This window comes from Phlebotomus papatasi, chromosome 3, assembly GCF_024763615.1.
Source record: "Phlebotomus papatasi isolate M1 chromosome 3, Ppap_2.1, whole genome shotgun sequence".
Lineage (NCBI taxonomy): Eukaryota > Metazoa > Arthropoda > Insecta > Diptera > Psychodidae > Phlebotomus > Phlebotomus papatasi.
The window spans coordinates 30,329,849-30,347,508 of NC_077224.1; the positions used below are offsets into that span (position 1 = coordinate 30,329,849).

General features: G+C 36.2%; 4 protein-coding genes and 1 pseudogene across 5 annotated transcripts; 3 read left to right on the forward strand and 2 right to left on the reverse strand.

Annotated features, from left to right (window-relative positions):
- Positions 1–407: 407 nt before the first annotated feature.
- On the reverse strand, positions 408–2,179 carry LOC129805241 (bridge-like lipid transfer protein family member 1). Its single transcript, XM_055853021.1, has 2 exons — positions 2,025–2,179; positions 408–908 (listed from the first exon to the last, which is right to left on the reverse strand). The coding sequence occupies exon 2, from the start codon at positions 867–869 to the stop codon at positions 408–410; it is 462 nt and encodes a 153-aa protein (XP_055708996.1). The 5' UTR covers positions 870–908; positions 2,025–2,179.
- On the forward strand, positions 2,059–4,092 carry LOC129807581 (protein obstructor-E-like). Its single transcript, XM_055856957.1, has 2 exons — positions 2,059–2,220; positions 3,195–4,092. The coding sequence occupies exons 1-2, from the start codon at positions 2,172–2,174 to the stop codon at positions 3,998–4,000; spliced, it is 855 nt and encodes a 284-aa protein (XP_055712932.1). The 5' UTR covers positions 2,059–2,171; the 3' UTR covers positions 4,001–4,092.
- A 68-nt stretch (positions 4,093–4,160) lies between these two features.
- Positions 4,161–7,228, forward strand: LOC129807544 (zinc finger protein 436-like). 2 transcript variants are annotated; one of them, XM_055856891.1, is made up of 2 exons: positions 4,161–4,785; positions 5,446–7,228. In XM_055856891.1, exons 1-2 carry the CDS (start codon positions 4,609–4,611, stop codon positions 7,168–7,170), a joined length of 1,902 nt encoding a protein of 633 aa, XP_055712866.1. In that variant the 5' UTR covers positions 4,161–4,608; the 3' UTR covers positions 7,171–7,228. The 2 variants fall into 2 exon arrangements, with proteins under 2 accessions (XP_055712866.1, XP_055712867.1); XM_055856892.1 differs by lacking the exon at positions 4,161–4,785 and adding an exon at positions 4,997–5,058.
- A 551-nt stretch (positions 7,229–7,779) lies between these two features.
- LOC129807594 (U4/U6 small nuclear ribonucleoprotein Prp4-like) lies at positions 7,780–9,622 on the reverse strand (annotated as a pseudogene).
- Positions 9,623–10,307: 685 nt separating this feature from the next.
- LOC129807511 (signal-induced proliferation-associated 1-like protein 2) lies at positions 10,308–17,660 on the forward strand (the record flags this gene model as incomplete). The annotated part of the gene is given in 5 exon segments (XM_055856815.1): positions 10,308–10,373; positions 11,780–13,079; positions 13,919–15,954; positions 16,029–16,943; positions 17,507–17,660. Coding segments are annotated over 5 exon segments (4,450 nt in total), but the record flags the coding sequence as incomplete, so codon positions are not given.

The following is a 17,660-nucleotide window of genomic DNA, read 5'->3' on the forward strand; positions in this document are numbered from 1 at the left end:
TCATTTCTTTAATTCAAACAATTCAATCCTTACTTTAATCTCAAACGGCCTCCGTTTGCTTCCACCAACCTCAAGCTTTTTGAAAGTTTACAACCTGTAATTCAATTAATAATTTTTATCCTGACGCCATTTTAAATTTCTTTCAATCGTTTATCGAACCTACCAAGTTATATAACTCTTTTTCCTGACTCAGGACTTAGCTTGATCGTCTCCCAAGGAGTTCAGCCAAATCTAACCAATAAATATTACTAAATTAAATAGATTTTTAACATGAGGAAATATCCTAACTTACGCAAATTCTTTTCCTATGAAAATTCACAAATGCACGTCACGCCACGCTTTCTACAAAAAGACTGACAAATGTGCCGGAAGGGCTTACATAATAAATCTTCAAATATTTCCGCCAGTTAGCGCTCGCGTTTCCAACAAGTATTCTCAATCTGTTGAGCCTCAGTTGCAAAATTAATACATGGATCACGAAGACTAAACAAAGCCCAGGATTTGGATTTAAAGTTAATTCCATGGAAACAAGCTAATGAGATATTATTTCCATGCAATTCCATTGTGCCACCAAGAACTGTTCCAGAAATTGGCACGGCCTCTCCACTCATTGAGGACAAGCAAAATCCCAGGACTTGCTTTAGTGGCTTCTGCCAGTGTCGATGATGCCTAGCTTCTTGGGCACTATGCTCTCTTTGTGTACCAATTCCACTGTCTGTCACAGAGATTGTTCGTTTTCTAAATTGCATCTGACGCCTCTTAAGGCTACTTGTCCTGCCTGCAGTGGAAAATCTTGGCTCCAATGATGAAAATACCCTCTTTGAGGATTTGAATTGCTGTGAGAAAAACTCCTCAAGTTTGTAGAACATCTTGAGTAGATCAGCTGTTGTTGACTTCGATATTAGCACCTGAGTATTTTACAATAAAAATTAAATAAATGATTTATCCTAAACCGGAAGCAGAATCCTAAAGTGTTTGGCATTATCAACAGCATATCATTTTTAGACTTCAACATAGCAATTCTTTAGTATGTAATATGCAGAACAGATTTCAGATAAAAGTCCAAATTAAATTTAATATTATCATTTCAAATTATGTGATAAGAGATTATCTTTTTCAGAAAAAAAAAATTCTTTTATTTATATTACATGTTATTCAAACATAGCAAGTGTGTATTAAAACACCTTACAAACAAAGCCTTCTATATATATATATATATATATTTTTTTTTTTTTCAAAGAATATGTTTTATTACGGTGTGTTTCCTGGAGTGTTAAGCGCCTAGAGAGAGTAATATCTCTTGGAATAAATTAAATTAAAATTAACTTTTCAATTCTCAATGTGAGCCAATGTGCAATTTGGTTTGGAGCTGAATCTTCTGACCACCAATGGAAAAATTTTAGAATAAATGCAATGCATGCATTAAAGTTAAAAAATTAATAAAACGTACAGATTAATCTAGATCAGTTTATCGTATATTAATTATTGTAATTAATCGAGAAAACTCAATTCATAATGCTAACTCAAAACAAGCAGCTATGCCAGATAATTTTCAAAAGTCATCCGCCAATTGCAGTCGCAACGTTCCAAAATGGTTTAAAATTTCTAAATAAATAAACTTGACTTTTAAGTAGTAATATTTTACAAGTTTTTACTATTTGTTTAAACTTTGAACCTAGGTCACCACGAATGGAATAAGTTACAAGAATAAATTTTTAAGTAAAAATCTTCGTATCCTTTCACTAGTCTTTTTTCATGAAAAACGTGAGATAAATTAAACTTTTTGAGAAAAAAATATAATTACAATACGTATCATTTTATGGACTTGTGCGGAAAGTTAAATACACACACAACATCGTTATAAAATAGCATTTAGAATTCCAGAGCTTTGTAAGTATACGAGAGATGAGTCGTTTTAGTTTCAGAGAAGCTGATGGTTTAGCCACCTTGAATCATCTTGCCATGGGATCCCCACTTTTTGTGGGATTTTGCATTTTTTTTAAATGTCAACGAATATTTTACACCTGATCATATTGTGTGATCTTAATGTCTCCTTCCAGTATCAACTCGAAGATTATCCAGGACGGTTGTATAGTGTATTTTTTCAGTCTGGACCAACTCAGTTCTTCACGAATTTTCGCCAATTTCTCCCGTAAACTGAGGACGCGAAGATGATGCAATTAACAATTACGCTTTGCTGCTCTCTATTTACACTGCAAGGTAAGACGAAGAGTTGTGGTCAATTTCGTGAAGATATATAAGTTGTTTTCTCCTAGTCGCAAAAGTAGTGATTTTTCAAGCTGAAGGTAGCATTTTTCAGTTTTACTGCTACCAATAATTTTATGAACTTCGCTCTTTGAAATCCAAATTATGTCATATCCGAAAGGTATATAATCTATAATTAATTAGGTAAAAAACAAAAATAAAATTTCGCAGCTCTATTCTATGCTCAAACAACTTAAGTTATTATTCATTATTTTTTAAAGCAACAATCGATCATTTTATTGAGATTGATATAATAATAATAAATAATCAATAAAACTATAAATATATGTATAATGTTTTTGCTTATAGTTGTATTTCCTAGCCAAACCACAAAATTTTAAAAATATCAAAAACACTCGCTTTCCAGACGGCCTTCAATTCAAGGCTTCTTGGTAAACATCTTCGCTATAACAAAAAATAGTAAATTAGCATACCAACATTAGATATAGAGACACTCATAATCTCATCTTTTGTAGTCTTCAACAAACTCATCCCCAATAAAACCCATAATATCTCATGTTAGCAGAAATTCTGGCTTCCGGTTCATGAGCCCATGAATATAACCCATTTGAGAAAACTCAATAACAATTAATCTATTTCAAAAAATAATTTCCTAAAATTTCTCCTACGTGTTTGATTTACAAGCCAGTAACAAAAATTGGTAGCCAAACTCATCCCCAATAAAACCCATAATGTCTCATGTTAGCAGAATATCTGACCTCCGGTTAAATAATTAATAATTCCGGTTAAAAAATAATAATTCCTATGACGACGTTTCGGAGACATTTTATGGATTATTTTAAATCTGGAGTTTATTTCCGTAGAACAATTGGATATTCTACTATTGAGATTAAATAATAAACTGCATGAGCTGAAACAAAATCTTTGTAATATTTTTATTAATAAAAAATTTCTTACCCATTTTGTAGCTCTGGGACAATTTAATCAAGCTCCAAGATACAACGCCTTTGGGGCTTTTCGCCAGCCTGTACAGGTTGCACAACCATTGCCTGTGCAGAGATCATCTTCTTGCCCTGAATCCTATGGACGATATCCAATTCCTGGACAGTGTGATGCCTACACAGAGTGTCGTGATGGTGTAGCTGAAGAAAAACTCTGTCCTGATGGTTTGCTTTTTAACGACAAAGCAGGCGTGTTCACGTATCCCTGTTCCTATCCCGTTGATGTAGATTGTCCTGAAGGAAGAACATCCCTGCAACCAGCTCAGTCCACAGATGAGTGTCCCCGTCAATTTGGATATTTCCGCCTCGGTGATGCATCACATTGTGGCCAGTTCATGAATTGTGTAAATGGCAGAGGTTTTACATTTGATTGCCCAGAAGGATTGGCTTTCAATCGTGAGACATATCGCTGTGACTGGCCAGATGAAGTTCCGGACTGTGATGCTGAGACATTTCTTGGTTTCTCCTGTCCTACACAACCCCGTGCTGATGGATTTGGTTCTGAGGAGACACGTTTCTATCCCTCACCCCATGATTGTCAACGATACTTCAGCTGTATCAATGGACGTCCTAGGCTCCATAGCTGTGGCGAGGGAAATGCTTTCAATGATTTGACTAATTCTTGTGATGGAATAGAGAATGTCACCTCTTGCCACACACAATCAGCTTACAGAGAAATCCAACCAGTCGTCATCCAGTCCACTCCAACACCATTCCCTCAGCGTACCAATACACCATTTAATTTTAATACCAGGAATTCCTTCCGGTTCTGATAAAGAACCTCTTAAGAACAAGAAAAGTAAGGCAGTTTTGAGGAAATCAATAGAAAAATAATGATGGACTATAGTCATTTTCAAACATAAAATTTTTAGCCCGGGTATGGGGGATGTTTTTCTGTTCGTCCTCCACTCACCTTAGTATATTGGCGTCTCCTCTTGTGCTCAGGCAGGCAGGGCAAGCAATCTTCGTAAAACACACACAAAGCGGCGCGCCTGTCCGTATGGCACACACACCATTGAGTACTACTGTCCGCGACGACACCGAAGGCGAAGCCCCCTAGTTGAGAAATGGCTCTTGCCTTTGAAAGGTGATTCTGCAACTGGGCCCACGCTTATCAAATTTTAGAGCACTTTTTGGCCCCAAACGCGAGTGAAGACGCCTCCAATAACGTCGTATATAGTGGTGTCAAACGCTGATATATACGCTGTTTATTGCAACTTACAGCGCGTGCAAATTTATACATTAATATATACATATATGTGTGTGTATATATATATAATATTATATTGCTTCTGGATTGTGTGAAACATATTCACCACATAAAAATTAATACTGGACAGAGGTACATTTCAGTGAGAAAACATCTCGATAGTGTTTCAAGATGAATACAGTCGCTTTAACTAAACTAAAGGAGCAACAAAATCTCTCATTAGAATCGTTGTCTGAGATTTGTCGTCTATGCCTTCGCAGCGATAGTGTTCGCTTCGATATATTCAACAATGAGGAGGATTACAAAGTGCCTCTGAGCCAGAGAATTTGTGAGTTTTACAGGATTAAGGTAAGTTTTTCAATTTTTCGCAATTATTCAGCATCAACATGGTGGATTGTCATTTAGATTTCGATCGATGCGAGTGACAGCATAAACAAAGAAAATCACAGTATAAAATATCGATATTATGACATGTATGTGATATATCGGGATTTAAATCCCCCGGCGGGACCAAACTATGTATAAATTGTGTATATACGTAGTACGAATACTAAGTATCATCATGTACATACTCCCATATATTTTACTCAGTACTATTTGCACCAAATGAGATCTCATTTGGTAAATAATTTTTCTTGATTTTAATTTTCTTAATTTTATTTTTTCTGTCTCATATTATATTTAAAATAACACGGGAAATTCTAGAACAATAAAAAATGTTAATTTATTAAAAGAAAGAAAAAAAACCTTTGGGAATTTCAAAAAAAAGTTGTGCATTCAGAGAGAGAACTGTCAAAAAAAGTACCCAAACTGTGCATAGAGAGCACTGTATTGAGCGCTTTTTGTGGAATTTACAAAGTCTTTGACGCTAAATTCTCGCTAACCGGATGACATTTTACTCCATATTCCCGATTGAGAGAGAGTCTTAAGGATTTTTAATATAGTTATTGATCTATTTTAAAGTTTACAAGTTTTAATTTTAGTGCATTATTTTCTTTATCACTTCAGGTTTCGAAAAATGATCGTTTGCCAACGAAGATATGTCATCACTGCCTGTTTCAGACTGAAGTACACACAGAATTTCGAGAAGGAGTTATGCAAAATGAAAAAAGGTTGAGACAATTTACAGCGACAGTTTGGCCAGAGACAATAACTGAGGACAACACACAAACTGGTGAGACAATGGACAGCGATTTAACTGCAAATGACATAATGGGGGATGATGAGGAGGTTATGGATGAAGAGCGTGAAGCTCAGATGCGACGAGAGATCTATGTGCAGGACATGAAGGGATTGGAATGCTACCCAGGCGAGAATAGTCTCGTAACTGTGGTAGACCCAAACAAAGATTATAGTAGCTCCGACGAGGGCAGCGAAATTGAAGAACAGGAACAAGATCCTGAACCAGAAATTGATCAGGAAAGTACTGAGATGGGTGCTAATGTTCCGATTGTGTCCGAAGCACTAAAAAATATATTTATGTGTAAGTACTGTGACACAGCATTTAAGTCAGAAGAACTCTGTGGTGAACATGAGTCTAAATCTCATCGGCCAGATGCACCTTATGGCTGCAATTTCTGTAATTTTAGCTGCACTTTCCGTACATCGTTAATCCTTCATATAAGAGATTCGCACCGCACCGAAAAGCCATACATTTGTAATACGTGCAACAAGGGCTTTGGCAGGAGGTCTGATCTCAAGAAACATACTATCGTTCATACGGGGGTTCGTCCTTTTGCATGTTATGTATGTAAAAAGAATTTCTCCCGTAATACCAACCTCACGAAACACTTACGCATCCACAGTGGTTTGAAGCCATATGTTTGCTCTCGTTGTCCTCGATCTTTCACCACTCACACAGATCTCATTCGCCATCAGCAAGTTCATTCAGGAGTACGTCCCTTTCGTTGCTCAAGATGTCCAGCTACATTTACACGGCGCGATAAAATGATTCACCATGAAAGGGTACACCTGCGCAAGATTGGACAGATTCCTCATACTACTGGTGATTCAGGTCTTGATCCAGAGAGTATGGTGATCGCATTGGATCCTTTTGCTAATATAAACCATCAACTTACTGTAGAAACAGAACCTCCACCTCTTGTGAATGACGATACTCTGCCACGTTTTTCAGTGCCGGATCATATACAAAATCTTGATCTCATGTTCCCCGAGACGGTAAATGACGTGGTGTCTTATGGAGATCTCAACGGTTCGGACAAACGTGTGTTTATGTGCTCCAAATGTCCCAAGAGATTCATCAATAAGTCCTCCTATCGTGAGCATATGAATAAGCACACAGGTATCAGATGCCATGTATGCAATATCTGTTCCAAAGCTTTTTCCCGAAAGCGCGAACTTGACCGCCACAGTATTGTACATACGGGCTTTAAGCCATTTGAATGCAACACGTGTCACAAGCGCTTTGGGCGCAAGGATAAACTGGTTCGTCATGAGAGAATTCATATGGAGGGCAAATTATTCGCTTGTGCTGTGTGCGAGGCAGCATTTACTCGCAAGGATTCTCTTATTTTGCATCAAAAGATTCATGGAAAACTCACACTGACTGAAGAAGCTCAGCATCAAGGCTTGATGAGTCAAGATATGGCCATATCACAGCCGTTCGATCCTGCTAGAATGCTAAAACAAATTCCAGAGTTCATCCCGCCTATGCGTTGGAGTCAAGAGATGGAACCCAAAGAATGTGGGTTTTTTCAAGAAATCCAACACTGAAATTATGTACCCCAATATCCACAATTTTAGTTAGTAAATAATGTTGATGCAAATTACATTCCTACTCCTTTTTATATTTAATTAATTTTAATATGGGCCATATTCACGGGCTCATGAACCGGAAGTCAGAATTTCTGCTAACATGAGAAATTACGGGTTTTATTGGGGATGAGTTTGGCTACCAATTTTGGTTACTGGTTTGTAAATCAGACCAGTTGGAGGAATTTTAGGAAATTATTTTTTTGAAAGAAATTAATTTTTATTGAATTTTCTTAAATGGGTCATACTCATGGGCTCATGAACCTTAAGTCAGAATTTCTGCTACTCTAAAAGTGGTCAAAACGCGTTTCTTTTATTCTAAAAGTGGTCAAAACGCGTCGAATTTTCTAGGTAACAAGTTAAAATTTTCCGGGATATCTGAATATGCTATTTATAACATTCTATAAAGTACCGTTAACCGTGGAAATTAAAATCGCGATTTTAACGCCCTAAAAGTGGTCAAAACGCGTCGAATTTTCTAGGTAACAAGTTAAAATTTTCCTGGGAATCTGAATATGCTATTTAGAATATTCTATAAAGTATCGTTAACCGTGGAAATTAAAATCGCGATTTTAACGCCCTAAAAGTGGTCAAAACGCGTCGAATTTTCTAGGTAACAAGTTAAAAATTTCCCTATTTTAACGCCCTAGCAGTATTATCGTAGCTAGCTGTAACGAGTAATTCAGCACAATTCTTCTGGTATTTGACATCAGAGTAAGTTAGTATGTGCTGGGATTGTATATATCGACTGACGACGTCGTAGATCCCAGATTTTGCATGTGTCATCCTCATTTGCTGTAGCCATTTGGAAACCATTTGGAGAGAAATCCACGTCAAATATAGATTTAAGGTGTCCCTCTCAAAACATTATGCATCTACCTGTTCTCAAATCCTAAACACGTCCAAAAGCATCTAAACCTCTGTAATAGAGACAAATATTATTTCTCTTGTTTTTTTTACGATTTGTAGAAATAAGATACAAACCCAGTAACGCAAACACTTCCATCATCCTGAAATGCTATGCAATGAACAGCTTTGGCATGTCCTTCCTGGTGTAGAAATTCCTGTTTCTGTTCTAAATCCCATAGTCTCCAAGAAGCATCATAGCATGTTGTTCCCAGAAACCTCCCTGAGGGATGAAATGCCAATCTAGATACTCGGTGAGGTACGTGGCCTATAATATCAGCGATAGACTCTTCATTTCCAAATGCCCATAATTTTACAGTACCATCTGTTGCTCCAGAAGCTATTGCCACTTTGCTCATAGCATCGCGCGGCACATTATTTCGAAAGGCCACACCACCCACATGGCATGAATGTCCACGAAAATTTTGAATAAATTCACAATTCGGTACACTCCAGAGCTTACAAATTCCTGACCATGAGGATGTCATCAGAAGACTGGAGTCGGCATTGAAGCTACAATGACTTATGGGCCGTGTATCGCCAACTTGACTGCAAATTGGGGCTAGCGACTGAAGTCTTTTTTGGAGCTCAACCATGCGACTGGCTTTTGTGGCACTGGGAACACTCAGTAATTCCTTAGCCACCTGCAGGCGTTGTTTTGCTTTTGGTAAAGAATAATTAGCAATCCATATAAGGTAAGGTACCCTGTAGTCGGCCGGTTTCTCAACTCGGCCAGTGCGACTATTTATCCAATTTACTTAGATTTGTTATAGTATGATCTTACCGATTTAACATTATAAGGTGTATTATATTATATATAACGTAAATCAGTGAAAATTTCATAGAAGTTGACTATAAAACATTAAAAAATTGGTTAAATAATTCAACTGGCCGAGTTGAGAAACCGGCCGACTAGAGGGTACTTTACCTTACTAGCCACTCGCAAAGACTCTGGACCTTCATGGTACCACGTTGACTCTTGCTCTTTCTGCAATTGTTTTCGCTCTTCTTCCTCTACCGCTTTTTGTGTAAATGCATTTTCCCCGAGCGAAGCCAAAAGTTCTCGAAGACGATTTCTCCTCTCAGTTGGCCTTTCTCCAAATAAACAAATTGGCTCATTTAGCCCCCGTAGGTTCCTCTTAACCTTCACATCATCTGTACTAACATTAATCTGTCGTGCTTTCTTACGCCTCTCAAATTCTTCTTAGGAGAGCAGCCTTATCTTTTGATCTGTAATATATTTTAATATATACCTATATATTATAAACTTTTCGAATTAAAATATATTACTTACATTTCATTTTCTTCTAAATCGAAATACTCATTAGACGTTTGAATTTGTCCTAATTCTTTGAATAATTTTGAGTCTATATCATCACCAGTGTCATCTTGCAATACAACAGATTGCCTTTGTCTCTCGGAATCTTCCAAAGACCCATAGTGAATGGTTTTTGTGGAGCGTGTAATAAATACTCTGTCTTCATCGGCGAACATATTTGTGATAGAGGATAGTTTTATGAAATGTATAAGTAATTTCCAACACCAAAAATTGGCAATGCATGCACAGCAATCTTATACGTATAATTCCGACGAATGTAAAAAAGTTTGACACTGATTCCACTCATTTGCTTTTCACATTTAGAACTGTTGCCCATTGATATCTTATACCTATGAATTTAGTAAATGAAATCAAAGTGCATTCTATAAAATGTTTTTTGTAAACACATTATTGTGAAAACATTGGTGCCAAACCGGCAAAACCATAACCTCAAATGCAGTGTGTGAATCCAATTTTGACAGAAATTTTTCAATATACTTTATATTCAATATATTCATTTTATAATTAGTACAATTCACGATTACTATATTCAAAAGCTGTCTAAATATAGTGAAAATCACGTTCAGAAATTTTATATTTCTTCTCGTCGAACTTAGTGTCTAGTTACAGTCTGAACAAAACACAAAAAACGTAAAGCTTCATGGCCCGAATTGCAGATGGCATTCAGACAGCTGGAAATTCTCGATTTTTCACAACCCTGCTATTCGATATTCAAGATGGCGTTTTCTTCGAAGTTCGAAATTATTGCATTTGCGTCAACAAGTGATATTTTTTTCTATTTCATTATTTGTTTTGCCAAATTTATTCTGTATTACTGATTTTTTTTTGTAATCTGCATATCTTTAACAAGTGAAAATATTGTGTATGTGCATGAATGTCGAAAAAAGCGAAAGAAAACGCCAATGTTGGGGTACACAAAGTAAGTCTCTGTAGCCCCAGTGAAACTTCATATTTACCTGAGATACAATTTTAACAATTAGGGCTTCTTTTCTCCACCACTCGCTCCGCTTTAGATTGTATCTATTAGCTCAGTATGCTCAAATAAAAAAAAGAAAGGTGATCAAAAAAATCATTTTGTAGAAAAAATCTACCCAGAAAAAGTTCATCCAACATTGGAACAAACGTGTTGAAAAAAGTATTACCTTTTGCGTGTGGACAAAAATGTGTCTTGTTTTTTTGTACCTTACTCTCTTGTTTCTTGTGTTAAATTATTAGTTTTAATTGCAGTATTAGTATATCTGTTTGATTATACATAGGGACAATAATACAATATGTAGTGCGCCTACAGCTGAGATAAACATATTTTTTACAATAAAAAGAATCAAATGCCATATGAATAGGTACTCCGGAAACTTTTCTGTATGTGATCGCAAACAATGCAAGTGAGGAAAAGAGTGCTGGGAAAATAGTTACAAATAAGGGGCTAATTCAATGCAAATGAAGCACCACTCTATGTGTAAACTAATGCAAGAAAAAAAAACTAATGGAAATGCTCTAACTCTCTGCAATAATGTTGATGAATCCAAAGAAAAATATCAAAATGGGCGTATATAATTTATATTCAACTTATTTAAAAATAATTTATTTAATATTAAGTGCAGCTTTTATAGTAAATTGATTCAGACTAAGTATCATTTACAACTGTATTGGAGATCTAGTTACAATGTTTCGGATGTTTAAATATACTTTTTGAATATTAAAACTGCAATTTGAGTAATTATATTTATTTTGAAATTGTAATTTTTTATGACTGAATACATAAGTCTTGATTCTACACTGAGTTTCATTTTTCTACCTTTGCTCAAAAAGAAAATATAAATATAAAAAAAAATAAAATTCTTCATTTTGTATGGAGGCTACCAGGCAGAGGGATGGGAGTAGAGATAGAGAGTAGATACTTATATATGAATAGTTAAAGAAACTTTCTTAACTCTTGTTCTGCTTATGCAGACTTTCAGCTTTCTGCCTTTTCTCAGTGATAAGTATCAATTGAACAGATTTATATAAAAGGAGGGATGAAGGAAAATCTATATACACATTGTTAAAAAGCCTTCCATAAACCTATGCCAAATTTCTGATTTCTACTTCTTTTCAGAGAGAAGTGTGGAAAAAGTCTTCATTTCGTATGGGGGGGGGGCTACTGGAAAGAGGGCTAGGGAAAGGAGGTAGTAATGCATGAATTAAAAGTTTAAGTCGTACACTAACCTCATACCGAATTTCGTGAAGATCCCTTTAGCTGATCTTGAGTAATTCGATGTCAAAATAGTATTTTTAAAAATAAAATTTAAATTTAAAATAATTATTTTCTCGCTTTAATATTTTCAGAATATTGGCTATGGAATGGGTAATTGCCAAATAGAAAGTGGTGAAAATTCACCACAATTAAGTATGAATGCAATCATGACTTCTTATGCATCCAACCAAAGAATTGGTACAGCTCGAGAGCGAACAATACAAGCTGTTGAATATTACAATAACAATGTGTTGAGGGCACGGGTAGGAGCCGGACTTGCCGGAGAACGCGCGTCCGTCAGTGAGCGACATTTGATGCAAACCCGTTCAAAAACAGGAAATCTATATGGACACAACACGGAAAATCTGTACAGAAGCAACTCCAGCCTAGAGCTACTGCATGATCATGTGAACTTAAAGAGTGATTTGGACAGTAATCAGATAGCTCCTGGTGGTCTGAGACGTGAATACGGAAGTCATGGAAGTATTCATGTAATTTCATCTGATCGTCGAACAACAACAACTGGAGAGAGTTTCTTTGCTATGTTGCAGGATTATAGACCTGCTGTGCTCAATGTAATTGGTGTAGATCAAAGATCTCCAGGTCCTGATGAATATCTCAAAGGAAAGATCAATGAAAATAATCAACAATTATCAAGCAAGTCCAGTAATGCATATATCCAAAATCACACTAATCACCAAGGAAATGCGACTGAGACAGTCGAGACAGTCAATTGTGGCAATTCCAGTCCAAAATTATTGACTAAACTTCATAAAATTTGGGGTCCAACAAAACAAGGACGTTCGCAGAATTCAGATGAAATTGCTATGGCATTAACAGGTCAATCGTCTGGAACTCACAATTCCTTGGGTTATGATGTGAATGTATCTTTTGTTGTTGACATCGAAGAGCGACAACGAAGACAATCTTTCGCCCACTACGACTGCCAATCTCTTACAGCAAATCTTATTTATGCTGCAAAATTAAGGAGTGTGCTACTGACACGACGAAGAAATACTACTACAGGTGCTTCTGCTGCTTCTTTGCTCAATTCCCGTTCATCTACACCGGATGGTGCTAAAAGTGTTGAAGAGGATTTTGGGGATGGGCAAAATAATGAATTACTAGAGAGTTGTCCATACTTTAGAAATGAAATTGGTGGAGAAAAAGAGCGCAACGTCAGTATTACGCGAATTAATACACCAAATTCTCCAAGCCAAAATAAGAAATCCATACATATTCCTGTTCTTGCATGCGGATTATCTATTCTGGAGTGTGGGATTGACGAAACATTATGGAGGCCAACTACTTGTCCTTTCCAAGGAGGCACTAGACCAATTGAATATGTTGACTGTGGAGCTAAATATTATCGAAATTACTTCCTTGGTCAAGGTAACCTACCTGATCTCTTTTTTACAACATTTATTATTTTTTTATTAAACACAGCAGAAAACAATATTACAAATTCCTACGACCACTTAGTTATCATTAAACCTCAATAAATTGTTCCTAAATATTGAATCCAACATTTTACAAAATAATTTAGATCAGTCAGAAATTAATCGAGCTTTTACAAAAAATAACCTAGATTTGGACATTTTTATAGTTTGTTATCAAAATTATTGGATTTATATCAATTCTAAGTAGTTCAAAATATTCTGCTCCCAAGAATATCCATTTTTCCTTCGAATGCTAAGCTTTTAGAGTATATATATTTATATATATGGGAAGGGCCCGTAATCAGTATCCAGCAGCGCGTATAAACTTTGAGAGCTCTCAAGATTTGTGAAAACCAAAAAAATACTCTAAACCTAAACGCCGTTATATATACACCAAAAAGAAAAAAAGATTTTTTTATTTAACAAACATGCATGATGCATACTTTGATCAATTGTATAATTGTTTATCATTTTGATTTCAATATTTGTCTGTTGTAGCATTTTTATTTATTTTGTTTTAAAGCCAATGTAGTTTTCGCATTGTAGTATATAAAAATGATGTGAAGAATAGGTGGCACTAAAACCATTTAAGGACGACTGAGCCAGCGGACGGCCAAAAAATATTATTTTATACGGTTATCTAAAATTATTATTATTATTATTTATTAAAGTAGTATTAAATCATGGGTTTTCTAACCCATTTATTTTTTACCTACTTTTTTACTTTTACATAGGGAAAACTGACAATATTATTCATTGGCGTTTTTTCAATCTGACATACTTTACTTACAGAACATCAAAATTGGTTTGGTATTGATGAGGAATTAGGACCAATTGCGATTTCTATAAAGCGAGAAAAGATTCCCATTTCAAATAATGCAGCAGAGAATGAAACACCACCACTGTACCAATTCAGAGTAATTGTGCGTACATCTGAATTGTTGACACTTCGTGGATCGATCTTGGAGGATTTGATTCCAAATCCACGAGGACAAGGAAAACCTCATAATACAAAAGATGTTCTAGAATGTGTAGCACCAGAAGTGCAACTTTCTTGTCTTCGCCTTAGTGTCGGTTCAACACAATGTGAGCACCAATTAGTAAAATTAGACGAGCAATGCTTGACAACAAAGTACAAGGTTGGAATATTGTACTGTAAAAGTGGACAAAATTCTGAAGAGGATATGTACAATAATATGGAAGCGAGTGCGGCTTTTGATGAATTTTTGGAGATAATTGGGAAGAAGGTGCGTTTAAAGGGATTCGAGCATTACAAAGCAGGTTTGGACAATAAAACGGATTCAACGGGAACATATTCTCTGTTTTCTACATATCAAAATTGTGAGGTGATGTTTCATGTTTCTACAATGCTTCCATATACACCAAACAACCGTCAGCAACTCCTAAGAAAGCGACATATTGGAAATGACATTGTTACAATTGTTTTTCAAGAACAGGGGGCTCTTCCATTCACACCAAAAAATATTAGGAGTCAATTTCAGCACGTTTTTATTATTGTTCAAGTCATAAATCCTTGCACTGATAATACCCATTATCGCGTTGCTGTGTCTAGATCCAAACAAGTACCCGTATTTGGTCCACCTCTTAAGCCAGGGGGTCTCTATCCCAAGGGAAAGTCTTTTGTAGATTTTCTGCTGGCTAAAGTTATAAATGCGGAAAATGCAGCTCATCGATCAGAAAAATTTGTCACCATGGCTACTCGAACAAGGCAAGAATATCTTAAAGATATAATATCTAATTATTCAACTACTACACTCGTCGATACTGGACCCAAATTCTCCATATTCCCGAGCAAAAAGAAGGAAAAACCCAAGCCACGCTTTAGAGGTGATTTGAGTCAACGTGGTGCATTTTGTTGGCATGTTATTCTCCATGACAGCGAAACAGCTACTACGATGAATTGCTTTCTAGGTGTATCAGCAGAAACATTTGTTCTGATAGACGAGACATCGAGGCAGGTGGTCTTTGTTACGCCCACTAGATCAATTTTGGGTTGGTCAACGAATGGAAATCTCCTGAGAATCTATCATCATCAAGGCGAGTGTATAACAATCAATATGTTCGATTATAGTGAACGGGATGAACAATTGGAAGTTATAGAGAGATTGAGGTCAGTTACTCCAGGCTGTGGGGCTCTGGAACTCAATCTTCTGCGAAATCCTCTGGGTCAACTTGGCTTTCACGTACAACCTGATGGGGTGGTTACTCAAGTAGAAATGTCTGGACATGCTTGGACCGCAGGCCTAAGACAGGGATATCGTCTAGTAGAAATATGTAAAATTGCTGTAGCCACATTGTCACATGAACAAATGGTGGATCTTCTGAAGACTTCAGCTCAAGTTACAGTGACTGTGATAGAGTCATTCACTGATCGAAATCCTCGCCGTGGATGTTTTTATCAAAATTGCAAGTTCAATATTATGAACTATGATGATGAATATGAAAAGAATCTCTCAAGCATCGGTTCAAGTCAACACCATACCGTTTCTCCAGTGACATGCCTCAGGCAATGTGAAAGGAATTTTTCACCTCCGCGATCAAGCAATAGTTCGGGATATGGAACTGGAAGTAGTTATAGGTCATTTGCAGCTCCTATTGAAAATTCTCGAAGCGCTCCAGATATGGGCACCTTAACAAGTTCCTCAAGTGGACACTCGTCAAATGATGGAAATTGGTTTGACATCCTGCACACAGATGACGATAGTTCAGTTATTAAGAGAAGGAACTCTAAACATACCATTCAGCATTATCACAGGCAACCAAAAGATGTATTAAATGCAAGGGCTCAAGCTGTGGCATCTGCAAAGGTTATTAACCATATATATGGAAATTTGTAGATAATTTTTCATTAAGGTGTGTTTTTAATAATATATCATTACAGGTTCATCAGGATAAGGAAGGCTCATTTAACAAGAGACCAGTGACATTTGATGAAAGTCAATTCTCAAGGGTTGATTACGAATCAATTCAAAAAGAAAATCCATACCGTACAAAGAACTACTCTGATACGGAGCACTTGAGTACAAACAGTTTGGAGAAAGAGATCAAAAGATCAAGTCATGAAATAGCTAATGAAATGAGAGGTCATGCTCTCCAAGAAAATAATATGAATGAAATATGTGCCTCAGGAAAAATCCATCCAAATACTATGAAAATGTTGGGAGCAGTTCGTCCTGTGCCTGAGCCTAAACTAAAATCGGGCAGTCGACCGGGAAATCAGTATAGAAATAGCGTTCATTATACAGGCAACTCATTGCAGGAAGACCTCATGAAGCTTATTGATCCGGATTATGCTCAATCGGTAAATGATGTGAACAAAGAGTTAATCAATCTAGAAAAAGAGATCCAAAACAGTGCAAGTACGCGAAATTTGGGAAATTCCCCAAGTATTATGACAAATATAATGGAGAATCTCGATCTGATAAGAACAAAATCTCGCTCTAGAGAAGGTATTAATTTTGGCTCTACCTATAGTGCACTAAATGCCTTGCAATTGCCAGGGAAGGGTGATGATGTGAAGTCCGATGAAAACATGGAAGTTATTTTTACTGTTGCACGGCCTGCTACTGTACTTTCTTCAAATAGTGAAGGAACAAGTCCGGCACTCGATATCAGAAGGTCCCAAAAATCAAATGAACAAATAAAAAATGAAGACAATATCGAAGAAAGTATCTTTCCGAATAGTAGTGAAAAAGATATATCGGATTTAAGACATTTGCCCTTGTTAACAAACACCAATGAAATGAATTGGTCAAGTCTTGTGGATACAGCAACAAAGGCTATAATGCAAAGCAAAGTAAGTTGTTTTTTTTTTGATTAGCATAATCTATTTTACATTATTGTAATCCCAAAAGAAGCGCCACAATCGTATTATCAAATGTAATGAGCAAAAAAAAAACACATCGTAAATATCTAATATCATATTTTTGGTTATTAATGAAAAGGGAATAGAAAACAAATAAAACACTTATTCCAAAATTGATAACACATGAGTGTTTTTGAATGGTGGAATTAAATTCCCAATTATCTTTTATAGTGCTGGACACACCTACGGCTTAACGTAATTAATAATCACAATAAGTGAGATTGTTAATAATCTCACCTAATAACCATTAACCTATATTCCCATCAGTGTCCTCCCAAAATTCTTAAGTCGTGATGTCTTAGACACACTTACGACTTAAGCCGAAAGACGGCTGAGTTAGAAGGAAACTGATGGGAATAATCAAAAAATATTTTTATTATAATTTCGTAAGTTGTCTCTCAGCTTAAGTCGTAATTGGTCCAGGGCATACGTCTGTTTAGGGCATAATCCTACATAGATGGAACTGATCATTGCTATTCTGTTATTTGTTTTAGGCGCTTGGACAGAAGACACCGCCGCCCCAGTGCAATGATTATATGGATGACAATGTGCTGAAACAAGAAAGACATGAACGTGAGGCACGATCAATGGTTAATACACCGAAGAAAGATGACCACAAGCAAAATTATGAAGTGTCAGGTTCAGTAT

Excerpts from the sequence above, each read along its gene's own strand:
- LOC129805241 (XM_055853021.1), bottom strand. The coding sequence starts at position 869 with ATGTTCTACAAACTTGAGGAGTTTTTCTCACAGCAATTCAAATCCTCA.
- LOC129807581 (XM_055856957.1), top strand. The coding sequence starts at position 2,172 with ATGATGCAATTAACAATTACGCTTTGCTGCTCTCTATTTACACTGCAA. Across the intron at positions 2,221-3,194 it reads CTCTCTATTTACACTGCAAG|CTCTGGGACAATTTAATCAA; the intron begins GTAAGACGAAGA and ends CCCATTTTGTAG.
- LOC129807544 (XM_055856891.1), top strand. The coding sequence starts at position 4,609 with ATGAATACAGTCGCTTTAACTAAACTAAAGGAGCAACAAAATCTCTCA. Across the intron at positions 4,786-5,445 it reads GTGAGTTTTACAGGATTAAG|GTTTCGAAAAATGATCGTTT; the intron begins GTAAGTTTTTCA and ends TTATCACTTCAG.